This window comes from Rhizopus microsporus (genome assembly GCF_002708625.1).
Source record: "Rhizopus microsporus ATCC 52813 unplaced genomic scaffold scaffold_3, whole genome shotgun sequence".
Lineage (NCBI taxonomy): Eukaryota > Fungi > Mucoromycota > Mucoromycetes > Mucorales > Rhizopodaceae > Rhizopus > Rhizopus microsporus.
The window spans coordinates 206,945-219,140 of NW_019671918.1; the positions used below are offsets into that span (position 1 = coordinate 206,945).

The 12,196-nt window shown below is 37.6% G+C and overlaps 7 protein-coding genes across 7 annotated transcripts; 5 read left to right on the top strand and 2 right to left on the bottom strand.

Annotated features, from left to right (window-relative positions):
• Window positions 1-769: 769 nt before the first annotated feature.
• RHIMIDRAFT_234513 (uncharacterized protein) lies at window positions 770-1,204 on the top strand (the record flags this gene model as incomplete). The annotated part of the gene is made up of 1 exon (XM_023608171.1): window positions 770-1,204. One exon carries the CDS (start codon window positions 770-772, stop codon window positions 1,202-1,204), a length of 435 nt encoding a protein of 144 aa, XP_023468853.1.
• Window positions 1,205-1,471: 267 nt separating this feature from the next.
• Window positions 1,472-3,491, top strand: RHIMIDRAFT_234514 (ATP-NAD kinase; the record flags this gene model as incomplete). Its single annotated transcript, XM_023608172.1, has 5 exons — window positions 1,472-1,643; window positions 1,699-1,843; window positions 1,895-2,039; window positions 2,093-2,110; window positions 2,169-3,491. 5 exons carry the CDS (start codon window positions 1,472-1,474, stop codon window positions 3,489-3,491), a joined length of 1,803 nt encoding a protein of 600 aa, XP_023468854.1.
• A 56-nt stretch (window positions 3,492-3,547) lies between these two features.
• RHIMIDRAFT_84864 (uncharacterized protein) lies at window positions 3,548-4,824 on the bottom strand. The gene is made up of 2 exons (XM_023615781.1): window positions 3,834-4,824; window positions 3,548-3,781 (listed from the first exon to the last, which is right to left on the bottom strand). Exons 1-2 carry the CDS (start codon window positions 4,508-4,510, stop codon window positions 3,604-3,606), a joined length of 855 nt encoding a protein of 284 aa, XP_023468855.1. The 5' UTR covers window positions 4,511-4,824; the 3' UTR covers window positions 3,548-3,603.
• Window positions 4,825-4,915: 91 nt separating this feature from the next.
• On the bottom strand, window positions 4,916-5,451 carry RHIMIDRAFT_271506 (uncharacterized protein). Its single transcript, XM_023612257.1, has 2 exons — window positions 5,234-5,451; window positions 4,916-5,171 (listed from the first exon to the last, which is right to left on the bottom strand). The coding sequence occupies exons 1-2, from the start codon at window positions 5,361-5,363 to the stop codon at window positions 5,113-5,115; spliced, it is 189 nt and encodes a 62-aa protein (XP_023468856.1). The 5' UTR covers window positions 5,364-5,451; the 3' UTR covers window positions 4,916-5,112.
• A 1,021-nt stretch (window positions 5,452-6,472) lies between these two features.
• RHIMIDRAFT_84874 (uncharacterized protein) lies at window positions 6,473-7,845 on the top strand. The gene is made up of 4 exons (XM_023615782.1): window positions 6,473-6,674; window positions 6,725-6,839; window positions 6,906-7,444; window positions 7,498-7,845. Exons 1-4 carry the CDS (start codon window positions 6,488-6,490, stop codon window positions 7,650-7,652), a joined length of 996 nt encoding a protein of 331 aa, XP_023468857.1. The 5' UTR covers window positions 6,473-6,487; the 3' UTR covers window positions 7,653-7,845.
• Window positions 7,846-8,912: 1,067 nt separating this feature from the next.
• Window positions 8,913-9,353, top strand: RHIMIDRAFT_234517 (uncharacterized protein; the record flags this gene model as incomplete). Its single annotated transcript, XM_023608173.1, has 1 exon — window positions 8,913-9,353. The coding sequence occupies one exon, from the start codon at window positions 8,913-8,915 to the stop codon at window positions 9,351-9,353; it is 441 nt and encodes a 146-aa protein (XP_023468858.1).
• A 596-nt stretch (window positions 9,354-9,949) lies between these two features.
• On the top strand, window positions 9,950-10,288 carry RHIMIDRAFT_271513 (uncharacterized protein). The gene has a single exon (XM_023612258.1). The coding sequence runs from the start codon at window positions 10,111-10,113 to the stop codon at window positions 10,267-10,269; it is 159 nt and encodes a 52-aa protein (XP_023468859.1). The 5' UTR covers window positions 9,950-10,110; the 3' UTR covers window positions 10,270-10,288.
• The last annotated feature ends 1,908 nt before the right edge of the window (window positions 10,289-12,196 follow it).

The window sequence follows — 12,196 nt, forward strand, 5'->3', positions numbered from 1 at the left end:
CTCTGCATGACTGGTCTTTGATGATGTCGTTAATTGCCTATTTATATGGACACTTTGTTTCGGCGTTTATCCTAGCGTTTGTAAGAGTGTTTTTCATCGAGGGTCATTTTTAAGAAACCAATGCCATGACTTGTTACAGTTCCTGAGCTTATCTTAGCAGGATTTGATGTTTTTGTTACGCCTACTAATCAAACCTGCGACAAAGATATCGCCTAATAGAACCCTTGTAGTAGGCCTGATAGCAATAGCATAGGTACCTTTTTTTGGGGAGGCCAAGCTCTTGAAAGATTTATATTCATATCAAAAGTAGGTTCGTCAAAAAACACGCAACTCATTAGGAAATTTCATGTGGTCCATAGACCCAAGTCCCCCCCCCCATTTTCATCAACATTATCATGCCCATATTTATAAAAAAAAAATACTATGATCGTGTTAAATTGCAAAGTACTGAAAAACAAAATCATCAGAAAAGAAAAGACTCGCTCTCTGTTTATATCTTTGAGTGCCAAGACATCTAAGTAACCGATGTGGTTTCTAAAAATACGATTTTTATTTCTGAAAATATGAAATTAATCTTGATTGGACAGTGATATCGTTTTTAATTGGCTAGCGTTATTGATTTTGATTGGCTGCGACATTATTTAATGGAAGCGCATCTTGGTATTGAACTATTTTTAAAACATTCAATTAAGGATGGTTTAAATATAGATAATATTGTTTACTCTCTCTCTCTCTTTTTCTACATCTTTACATATTCTGTTTCTCTCTCATGTCACTTGGCACAATTCATCCTTGCTTAATTCAATCAAGGAAAAGAAAAAGAACAGAAAAAAAGCAAGTTCGCTTTGATATAGACCATATAGTTATCGTTGATACCTATTCGCCCCTTGATTACGACCGTGGTTCACTATTTTCTAATACAGCAATACAATATAAACTTAATCCTACCATCTTAAACTCTAATCATCATAATTCGATACCTCTTGAAATACCCAATTCTCCATCTTCAAGTGATGAAGAAACAAGCAATCCTGTGAAAGAAACATTAGGACAAAAGAAGATAAAGAGGCCCAAATTGTCGGTTGATACAAGCATATGTGCTGGTCCACTATTCCTTACAAGATTAACTACACATCACAAGACAAAAGATGATACTAATACCAATAATGACTATTTAATACCTATCTCAGCATTGCCTGCGTAATAATAAAAAGATATCATGTTTAAAAAAACTGGCTTGCACATTCTTCCGTGAAGATTCAATTCATGTGATAAAAAGGATAATTCACTCATTGTGACCAAAGAGGAGGCTTTTCGCTAAATTCAATTAAAGTCATTTTCATGCAAAAAAATAGAAACAGGCTCTGACTTTTGTCTTTTATTTTAATTAGCGCAAGCATTGCGTCAAACTTTTTTTTTTTTGTTTCTGTTTCCTTTTTTCTTTTTTCTTTTTTTGCTTGTTATCATTCAAATGGAATCATTATCAAACATACCTTGCTCTGCTTTAACTGATGCCTTGATTGCTCTCGCACACAACACTTCTCCCAAAAGAAGAAGTTCAGTCAAAACCATTCCTCGAGAACAGCATACTTCCTATCTTACAGACACTGCGGACGCGGTTAGAGAAGTAGCAAAGAAACTAGGTAATCTAATAATATACCCTTCATTCTCTTACATTTCACTTATCAAATAACAAAGGTAGAACTCGTGTTAAATGGGAGAATCCCAAGACGGTGATGATCATTACTAAACCAGGCGATTGTTCACTTATTCGAATGACTCGTGACATGGCATTGCATCTAATCGAAACACCTAGATACGGCATGGACAGTGGTATTACAGTGTAAATAAAACAAGACCATTTAAAAAAGAGGAATCATTAACATCTTTAAAGTTATGTTGACCAAAAGCTGAAAGAATCAAAACGGTTTAGATACGAGAAGATCATCAAAAATCATCCGTTGGCTGTAGATAAACTTAAATTTTGGACACCAGAATTATGCGCTCTTAATCCTAAATTATTTGACTTTATCATCACTGTAAGTTGTCAATCGTACTCTTGTTCTCTCTACTAAATTTACTCTTTTTGAAGCTCGGTGGTGACGGAACGGTAAAATATAAACCCATCTTCACGTTCTTTCTGTTTATAATACTTTTCATATGATTAGGTCTTGTTTTCATCTTGGTTATTTCAAACATATATTCCGCCCGTCATTCCGTTTCATTTAGGCTCTCTTGGATTTTTAACCCCATTTGATTTTGGGAGATACAAAGAGCATCTTCACAAGGCAATGGAAATGGGTGTACGTATTAACCTTCGTGGACGACTCACCTGTACTGTCTATCGCCGCGTACCACATCCTAATTGCAAATCACCCGAGGATGCCAAGGTGGTTCACCTGCGCAATGTGGTCAGAAATCCCGTAACGGGTAAATTCACAGTAGGTGGATGGTGCCAAAAGCAGCAACATGACGGAAGTGGCAAAAAGAAAAAGTTTGGTGAAGTGGATGGTGAGGATATAGAAGACGAACAGGCTCAGTGCGATCCGACGCCGATGGGCGAAGAACGGCAGGTTCCTTGCTTTACTACAGTGCCTGTTGAAAAGTACCATGTGATTAATGATTTAGTGGTTGATCGTGGACCAAGTCCCTATGTAAGTCAATTGGAACTGTTTGGTGACGATAAGCACTTGACGACAGTACAAGCAGACGGATTGGCTATCTCTACTCCTACTGGAAGTACTGCATACTCTTTGTCAGCTGGGGGGTCACTGACACATCCTGACATTCAGGCTATTTTGATTACGCCCATCTGTCCTCACACACTTTCGTTCAGGCCCACGCTGGTACCTGAATCAATGGAATTGCGTATCTGTGTGCCGTTCAACTCACGAAACACCGCATGGGCTAGCTTTGATGGCCGTGGACGTGTCGAATTGAAGCAAGGTGATCATATTAAGGTTACAGCGTCCAAGTACCCGTTCCCGACAGTCTGTAAAGAAGACCAAGCTACAGATTGGTTCAACTCACTTCAAAACTGTCTTCATTGGAACAAGCGAGAACGCCAAAAGTCATTTGCCGTCGTTGAATCACATGGAGAACGGAAAGGATTGGCCAACAGCAGGACAAGCAGTATACAGCAGCTAAACACTTTACCTAACCGTCCTATGGCAGACCTGTCTCCAACAGAATCACAAAATGGACGAAAGTCATCTTCATCTTCATTATCAGATGCGGGATATGATGAAGTCTTTGGCATGTTTTACGATGATGAAATCCACCGTCGTAGTGAGTCAAATAGTAGCATAAATGACGATGTGGATGAGTTTGCAAGTGATTCGGATTCAGAAGATGATGTTGTATTTAATGGCTGGTCGGATGAAGAAATCATCAAGTCAAGATATATGGCTAACATCTCAAAAGAGCTGGAGAAAGTAAATAAGCATATATTTGCCAGCGATGAGATCAGCGAAAGAAGCGAGCAGGAATAACAGTTTTTTATATAAATTATTAAGTGTTACAATAAACTCTTTATTATTATTATGATTGACATCGTCTTCTTTAGTATTAAACAAACTATATGTTTTTGTTTCGTGCCAAAAGTTAATAATACGCCTCGTTCGCATTGCCTGCTGTCGTCTCCTTTCTATTATTGTTGTTGTGGTGGCTATTCGTGTTATTTTTCTTGTTTTGATTCTTTCTCTTGCCACGAGCGACAATACCATAATCCTCGGGATGAAGGAACATACAACGCTCTCTGAAAGCACATTGATCGCCCATTCTAATTAAGGGGAGATAAGTAAGATAAATAACCAAAAGAGAGAAACACTTACCGACAATCTTTCACAGGATGCCAATATTTACAATGCTTATTTGTGCAGTTGGGCCAATAATTGCAGCGCGACTTCATCTTGGGGAGATGGTTTTGTGATTGCTTTTGAATTTTTTCTAAACGAGCCCAAGTTCTTTCATCATAAGCTGCAAATGTATTTGCCATAACAAAGACGGATTCTCTGCCCTGGTTATAGTCCTTTTCAGTCTCGGGTTCCGAATCAGCGGCTGAATCATGATCTGACACAAGCAAGCCTTGAGGACTGGACGCAGGTGACTGTTGGAAGGGTATGGTGTTGTTGTTGTTGCTGTTGTTGTTATTGGTTGGGTGGAATGGACTGGCGGTCACTGAAAATGAAGAGTTCTGTCTAGAGATGGCGCGGGACGCTGGTTTCGAACTTTGGTTGGAAGGTTCTAGGGAGCTGATATAGTTACGAGAAGCCAATAAGGTAGCAGCTGTAGTAACTTCATAATTTGCAAGGAATGGCTTGACTGGTTTAGGCAGCTGCTCAACATAGCTTCGAGCATGGAGCAAGGTGAGTGCTGTGGTTGCTTCGTATTGAGCCAGGAACGGCTTGGCTGGCTTGGGTAGACTCTCGATATATTTTTGTGCAGCGTGTAAAGTAGCAGCCGTGGTTGCTTCATACTTGGAAAGGAAAGGTGAAGGCGGCTTGGGCATGGATGCAACGTACTCTGATGCTTTTAATAAATGACATGCCGTCGAAGCATCATACTTTGCCAGTGTCGATTCTTTAATTGATGGCTTGGTTTGCTCAATATATTTGCTGGATTGTAACAATACACGAGCTGTGGTTGCTTCATAATTTGCCAAGAAAGGATCTACCTTCTTTGGTAGGGAAGCAATGTATTTTTCGGCAGCCAAGAGGGTAAATGCCGTGGTAGCCTCAAAATTGGCTAAAAATGGAGTCACAGGCTTGGGCAGGGACTCAATGTGTTGTTGGCTAGCTAATAGACAAGAAGCTGTGGTCGCCTCATAACTGGCTAAGAACGGAGCTACGGGTTTGGGTAAGGATTCGATATATTGCTGACTGATTAACAGACATGAAGCTGTAGTCACCTCATAGTTGGCTAAAAATGGATCTGCCTATAATATATATATATATATAGAATTAATCATGCGTCTTTTTTTTCTTTGAAATAAACCTACCTTCGGTTGTGCAACCGCAGGCTTATCCTTGTTTTCTTGCACTTCAGGTTCAGGTTTTTTGTGTGGGACTAAAAGAAAAGATCGGTAAACAGATAGAATACGAGTAGAAAGTACTAACCATCCAAGCTTTTTACTTCTCTTGTTGTCACTTTACTCTTTTCCTTGTCTTTAACTAGAAAAAGAAAAGATCAGTTTGAACATGTCAAAGATCTTTTATATATTTTTTTTGTATACCTGAAAAAGCAAAATAGTAAATGACGGCTGTAATAACACCAGCAGATATAGTTAATATGATTCCAATAGATATTTCATCTCTATCTGCTGTGGCAAAATGTTCGATATAATGTGTTATCACAGAAGACATTCTTTCTAAAAGGCGCAAGGAAAGGGATAACGGAAGGAAATGAAATGGGAACGGAACCTTTTAAAAAATTGTTTTTTTTTTTTTTTTTCTATAATATTAAAATACCGACGATGATAATATCTTTTTTCATTATACTTATGCTCTCTCTCTTTCTCTCTCTTTCTCTTTAGCTTAAAGTAATAACTTTATAAAAAGTGATTATGAAAAAGAGAGTCATTGAGAATGATAATGTTGAAACCATTTTTTAATTTTAATCCTGACTCCAGCAAAGCCTAATATCTTGAACTAGTCACTCTTCTCGACAGTTTGGTTGCAAATGGAAGAGCTCGATATGATTTCTACTTTATGACAGCATAACTTTTTACAAATGCACTTTAGAGTGTAACAAAGGATGCAGTGTTGTCAAGTAAATGCCTATATATATGTATATATTTATATCTGTGTCTGTGTATATACATGAATACATAAATGTATTCGAAATATATATACATATATAGTTGCAACTCTGGTAAACTCATGGAATAGCTTAAAAGTATATTAAGGGGAGTTACACATTCTTATTATGATGGACAACGTACTCTTGACTTATACAGAGTGGTTACATCAATATTTCCAAGGACCAATACCACTTGGGTCACCTTGAATTTACTTTAGTACATATTACTATTGTTCAACAAAGCGTACCGATCTATTAAGGTTTTGAATCAAATGCAATCGCAGGACATTCTCGATGGGCAAAGCGAAGGGGGGAAGGACTTTTGTATAAATCGTTTGGTGTGGGAACATCCATTTCCAACAACAGGAAAAATAACCTCCTTTGGGTAAATTGTGATGTATAGAATTGAGGCCTTTTCTTTGTGAAACAATTAGTGAAATAGAAATAGAATAAAGAAAGAAAGCAAGGAAATGAAAAAAGGTGATATATGTCTCTCCTTGATTTATTAGTAATTAATGTTATACTTTAATCAAGCTTTATCTCGATAACTAGGGAATAAGATAAGCAGGCTTTCGTACGGGGAAAATAAACCTAAAGTTGCGTTATTTTTGATTGTGATAAAAGCTATGCAACCTGCGTTATTTTTTGCATTTATATCTTTCTTTCTTTTGAAATCAAATGCAACATCATGTTGTCATTTCAAGCAGAATTTCGAATTATTCTAGATACAAAACATATCATCTTACATGGAACGGCTGATGAGTCTGCAGGTGTTTGTTTGAGAGGTGTTGTCTTTTTGAAATGCCAGGAACCGATTAAAGTCAAGACGGTAACTCTTTCATTTCAGGGTGTAGCTCAGGTTCACTGGACAGAAGGTACATATATAATGAAACGTATATTTTGATTCTTACCTCTTATAAATCAGCCCAAGAATCCCGAGTACAGCAGTATAAAGATGAACGTATCCTGTTTGAAAAGAAATGGGTCTTTTTGAAACCGCAGCGAAAGGCTTACACGTTCGATCGAGGAGAATACAGATGGTAATAACTCATAATCTGTTACGAACCCATTTGCTTTTGGATCCATCATTTAACTACCTGAGCTAGGGAATTTGAGCTTGCACTTCCTGGTCATCTACCAGAGTCTATAGAACATGAATTGGGTCAAGTGAATTACACGTTCAAGGCATGCTGCGAACGACCAGTGTTCTCGAGCAATTTTTGGGATAAACAAATCGTCCAAGTCAGTCGCTTACTTTATTATGCACATAATTCGTCTATAATCATTTCCAGCGTATGGTCTGATAAGGTCATTTACGATATTAGTATTCCTAAAAAGACTTATACAACCAACACGATGATACCCGTCACTTTTCACCTAGAACCGCTTGCTGAAGACTTGTCTATACATATGGTTGCCTGTAAACTAAAAGAATACGTCACTTATTGTGTGCCTGGACATAAAAAATCTTTGGCAAAAACAGTTCATATTCGAAGGGACGAGCACACGAAAGGAAGATGGCGTTTAACCGAGTTAGTGCATGTTCCCATCAATGCCCACGTGGACACTCAAGGTGAATTGATCCAAGTGAAGCATAAACTAAAGTTTGTTGTATCTCTAAAGAATTCGGATGGTCACATGTCAGGTAAACACAAGATGTAAAGTAAGCAATGTAGAAAATAAACCGTTTTTGCGTAGAATTAAGAGCGTCTATTCCAGTTGTAGTGACTTCAGTGTCCGCAGATGAGAATGAATTGCCAACATACAATGAATCTTGCAAATCGACAATCATTGATGCAGAATTGCCTCCTTATGATTATCAGTTACCGACGTATGAATCAATTATTGCTTAAGTAGTTGTCAAAAAATGGGTGCATATATTTAGCGCGGATGAGCATCAAGCTATGCAGAGATTAATAAAGTTGCATTTACTTGTTTTGAGTAAAAAGAATCTTTAATCCGATTTACTCTTAATTTAGAAATATTAAATAAGCCTGCACTCATTTTCAATATGTTGGTTAGAAACAAATATGAAAAAGATGTCTTGATCCACAACGCTTTCGAAATCGGGGCTCTTCTTAAGTTTACTTTTGTCACATTTCTTCCTCACAGCTTTGAACATTAAATTACCTCTTGGTAATCCCAGAATGAAACAATTATAAGTTGCCTTAATTCAAAATGTAAGCACAAAGCACCTCCTAATTGTCATAGGTTTAAAATACTATAGTGTCTCGTATGTACTTTTTTTTTTTTGAGATACTTTGAGACTGAGCTTTTCTCCTGTAGGTATGGATCTGGCAGTTAAGACAGATTATGTATTTCACACATCTATCAAAAAAAGTCCCATGCTAAGTTACAAATGGTAGTGTCGATATGTATCCGTCATTGTCTTTTTAAATCTTCTATTTTTTGCAGTTATTCAATCTGTATGTTCAAGATAGAATGAAACATTCTCTTAAACCCATGCTTAACCTGATACTGTTTTATTAAAAACACGTTTCACACAAAGGATGAGTTTTGACGTATCTGAAGAGAAAGTTCTTTTGGGATTTACTTAAACCAAAGCAATGCAAGTAGATAAATGAAGTAGTGAGAATATTTATATGAGAAATTTTACCTTGAAAAATGAATATCCTAAATTTTTTAGCTGATTGTCCCAAGTAAAATCTTGTCTACATTTTTATTTTTTTGTTGTTACAGTGGAGAGTTACTTGTCAGATTTAGCAAAAAAGCACATCTTAGGCAGTATCCTTGTTGAAGCAGTCAATCTATTTTAGTTGTTGTTGAATGTTCATTGCAGACCGATCAGCCTACAAACATACACGGCGTTTTATTGAATATAGATGATTTTGCTGATACTATGGAGGTAGAAGATGCGGAAGAAGAAAAAGACGAAACGAGCGAAGTAGAAGAAGAGGAAAAAGAAAAAAGCAGTGAAAACTAGGTGAATAAAGAGCATCCAGCAGTTCTTTTAGAAAGTGGATCTAACAACTCACCTTTGGAAGTGAAGTTTGAGGCAGCAAGTATGCCAGATGAGGCACTTAAGCAAAGTTTGAATCTTTACCACTTTGCAAAATAAGGTACCTCGAAATGCATTTGATGATGTTATCAAGATGGCAAACGACCCTATCAAATCTAGAGATTCCTGTTTTTATATCCACTACCTTTATGTTCCTAACCAGTGCCGTATACCAATCAGCCAGATACGTAATCGACTTCGGCGCCTACATATCTTCAGCAGCCATACCTTCGATATCATTATCCGAACTGTCACCTTGTTACTCTGCTTATTCGCAACGATCATGAATCTGAGCTCCATTCACAATTACTATTCGTGGCATGATCCCTTTGATCTACAAATTTGCGTGATCCAGTATGCTTCAAGTGGAGTTATCAAGTTTGATTATGTCTTTGTCACCTTTGCTTGTTGGCTGATTCACGCTATTCGTCGTATTAGTGTTCCTGTTCAGCGCACTGCTACGCTCTTTTTTATCGAAGAAGGCTTTTTTGCTCCCGAAGCGTTTCTCAAAATCTTTCATATCTGTCATGAATGACTGTATCCTACGTCTTTTCATCAATACATTTTTTACCCTTGATACCAGAAGTGCATTTTATTAGCATTAATGGCCACACAGATTGACCTAGTCTGGACGAATGCTCGAATTTTATTTTATGCGCTTATTTGGACTGTTTGATAAAAAATTATTTTATGTTTGAACAAAGCATAATGTTACATGGGCAGGCAGTCAAATCAATATTCACTATCACCGTCTTAAATAAGACATGGCTAACTGTATCCACCAGGCCAACAACATTAATTGAACTTTGGAGAACATCTACAGCCCACGCAAGAGGCTTTCGTGACGCTACTTTACGGTGTTTGAGAACGTAGAAGCAAAAGTGGCTGCTAGATATTGTAACCAAGGCCAGCTATGATTGCAATTCAGTGATGTGAACAGTGCAGTCTTTGAAACAGCTTTCCGCCTTGCTTACAAATTTCTATGAAGCTCTCACCAATAGATACTCCCTCCGCTATAACGACGGCTTCAGTGAGGCAGAGAGCCATTAATGGGATCATTATTGCTTTTGATTCCGCAGAATCACGCAGTACTGATATAGCAGTTAGAGTCTTCAATGTAGTCAGCATGCCTACGTTACCTCCTACTAGCTCCACTTATCGAGCTTCGCTGCAAAAATTACCTCTGATGAGGAGAGACAGTTTAAATCTCCCTTTGACTAAGGATCTTTCTCGTTACGGTATTGTCCTTCCTCTGACTTTTCTCTGACTTTTCTCTGACTTCTTCATTTCACATGAACCATTATTGCAATGTTTGTAGTCTTAGTTTTGAAACAGACATAAAGTTAGCAAATCATAAATACGATGCTCACATCGACTTAGTAAAAGCGAGTTTTGGTGATGGTAAGAAAAGGGCATTTAAGACACGACTTTTTCACTTAAACAAAAAGTAGAGACAGTTTTGGTTAGCAGAGTTGATGGGAAGTTCACTTGTCCCAAATGCTCCAATAGACTTATTAGCCCCACTACACTTAACCGTCACCTTAGCAAGATGCATGACGGACACTGCTCCACTGTCTCCAAAAGGAGAAAACGGCCATATTCCGAAGTGGACAACACTAACAACACTAACAACACTAGCCCCTCGCCTGAACATAGATAAATACGACTCAAACTCTTCACCAACAGCAAAATCATCTCTATTTGACAGGAATACTTCAATATTGTTGGTATCGAGCGCTCTTTCACAGTCAAGTTCTGAGCAAGAGAAACGTATAATGTTGACCAAGGTTGGAGATTGGGAACCAATTATATTGACATCAGTAAATGGAAAATCATATCATTTCCTTACCTCTCTAGAAAACATGCAGGATATTCTAGTTGATCAGCCTGCTGGTCAGTGGACACTTCCAATAAAGACTGAAACAGCAACAAGGGAGTGTACAAATACAAACAGCAATCATTTGTTCCAGTATTTCGCCTCAACCAGCCCCTTTTGCAAACACATATCGAGCCATAAATACATAGAGCTTTCAAAGTCAGTGACAGAAAGTGTCAACAAAGACTGGACACTCTTCCCACAGTTCAGATATGCTGTTTTTCAACTTTTCGCAGGAGCGATTCTGATAGAACAATCATCTGCTATCCTCATAAACTGCGTCGAACCGTATGGCCGCCTAAAGAGTACTGATGCACATTACGAGCGAAGACTTGCAACAACAATGAATCTGTCTTCTTATCCGAAAAAAGAATGCAAATATGATTGGATTACTGTAGTCCAAACGCAAGAAGACAATGCCATGAAGCTGAAAATTGGAACAACAACATGCAACTTGTTGGTAACTTCTAGTTTGCGGTTGGATAAAAACTCAAGCATATCACACATTATTGAAATAGGTCCCAATAGAAGTCATTTTATTCCTACTGATAACACATCTATTTATCTTAATACCGCTTCAGTCAACTTGGCAAATTCATTGATGGAAAATGAATCAGCTACCTTTATCAACCAAGAAAACTGCCTATATCAACTACGGCAGGTTAGATCCAAATTCCACTGCTTATCAACCTACACCCTGTGCCGTTCCTTCAGCAAAACTTCATCTAACATCATGTTTCGTCCATACACCATCTGGACATTATACGAGTATGACTCCCCACAAAAAACCGACTCACAAGCACGAATGCTATCAGGCATTTTTCAAAACATTGCGTATTCTGTGATTAGGAACGGATCTGTTGCTCGTGTTGATATCAATTGCATTAAAAATGTACAAGATCAGTTGAAGGACAACACGACAAAATATATCCTTACTCAAATACTAAAGTTACAAGAAAATGGGTTTATTACGATAATCAATAATTTCGTACTCAGTAGATTGCTTCAATCTTTAGCTGATTCGATGATTACTTCAATTAAAAATGCCAATCTGAATGCTGCAAAATTATTAGCAAATTCTTTACAAGCTTAAGCCTTTAAATTTAAATCAGTTTATTTTACCAATCTTGATACCATTATATTTCAGTTAAATTATGAATAAACAGTATAAATAAATAATCAATACATAAAAAGATGAATCAAACAGTTGCCGAAGTGGAAGGAGAAGATGAGGTGGTAAAAGGCTCTTTCGTGCCACGCTTTATTTTCAGATAACATACAATAAAAAAAAATTTTTTTTCAATTCCTATTTCTTTAGATCTTTGAGCGCTGCTAACTTATTTTTTCTATTTATCTTGGGAGGGGAACAACAGCGAAGAAAACCAGTTGAAAGTTGAAGGGCGGGTGACCACCTCATCTTCTCCTTCCACTTCGGCAACTGTTTGATTGGAAGTCATACTTATCCCAATCATTGTTGCCTCCGTTCCAGGTTCCGATGAGGT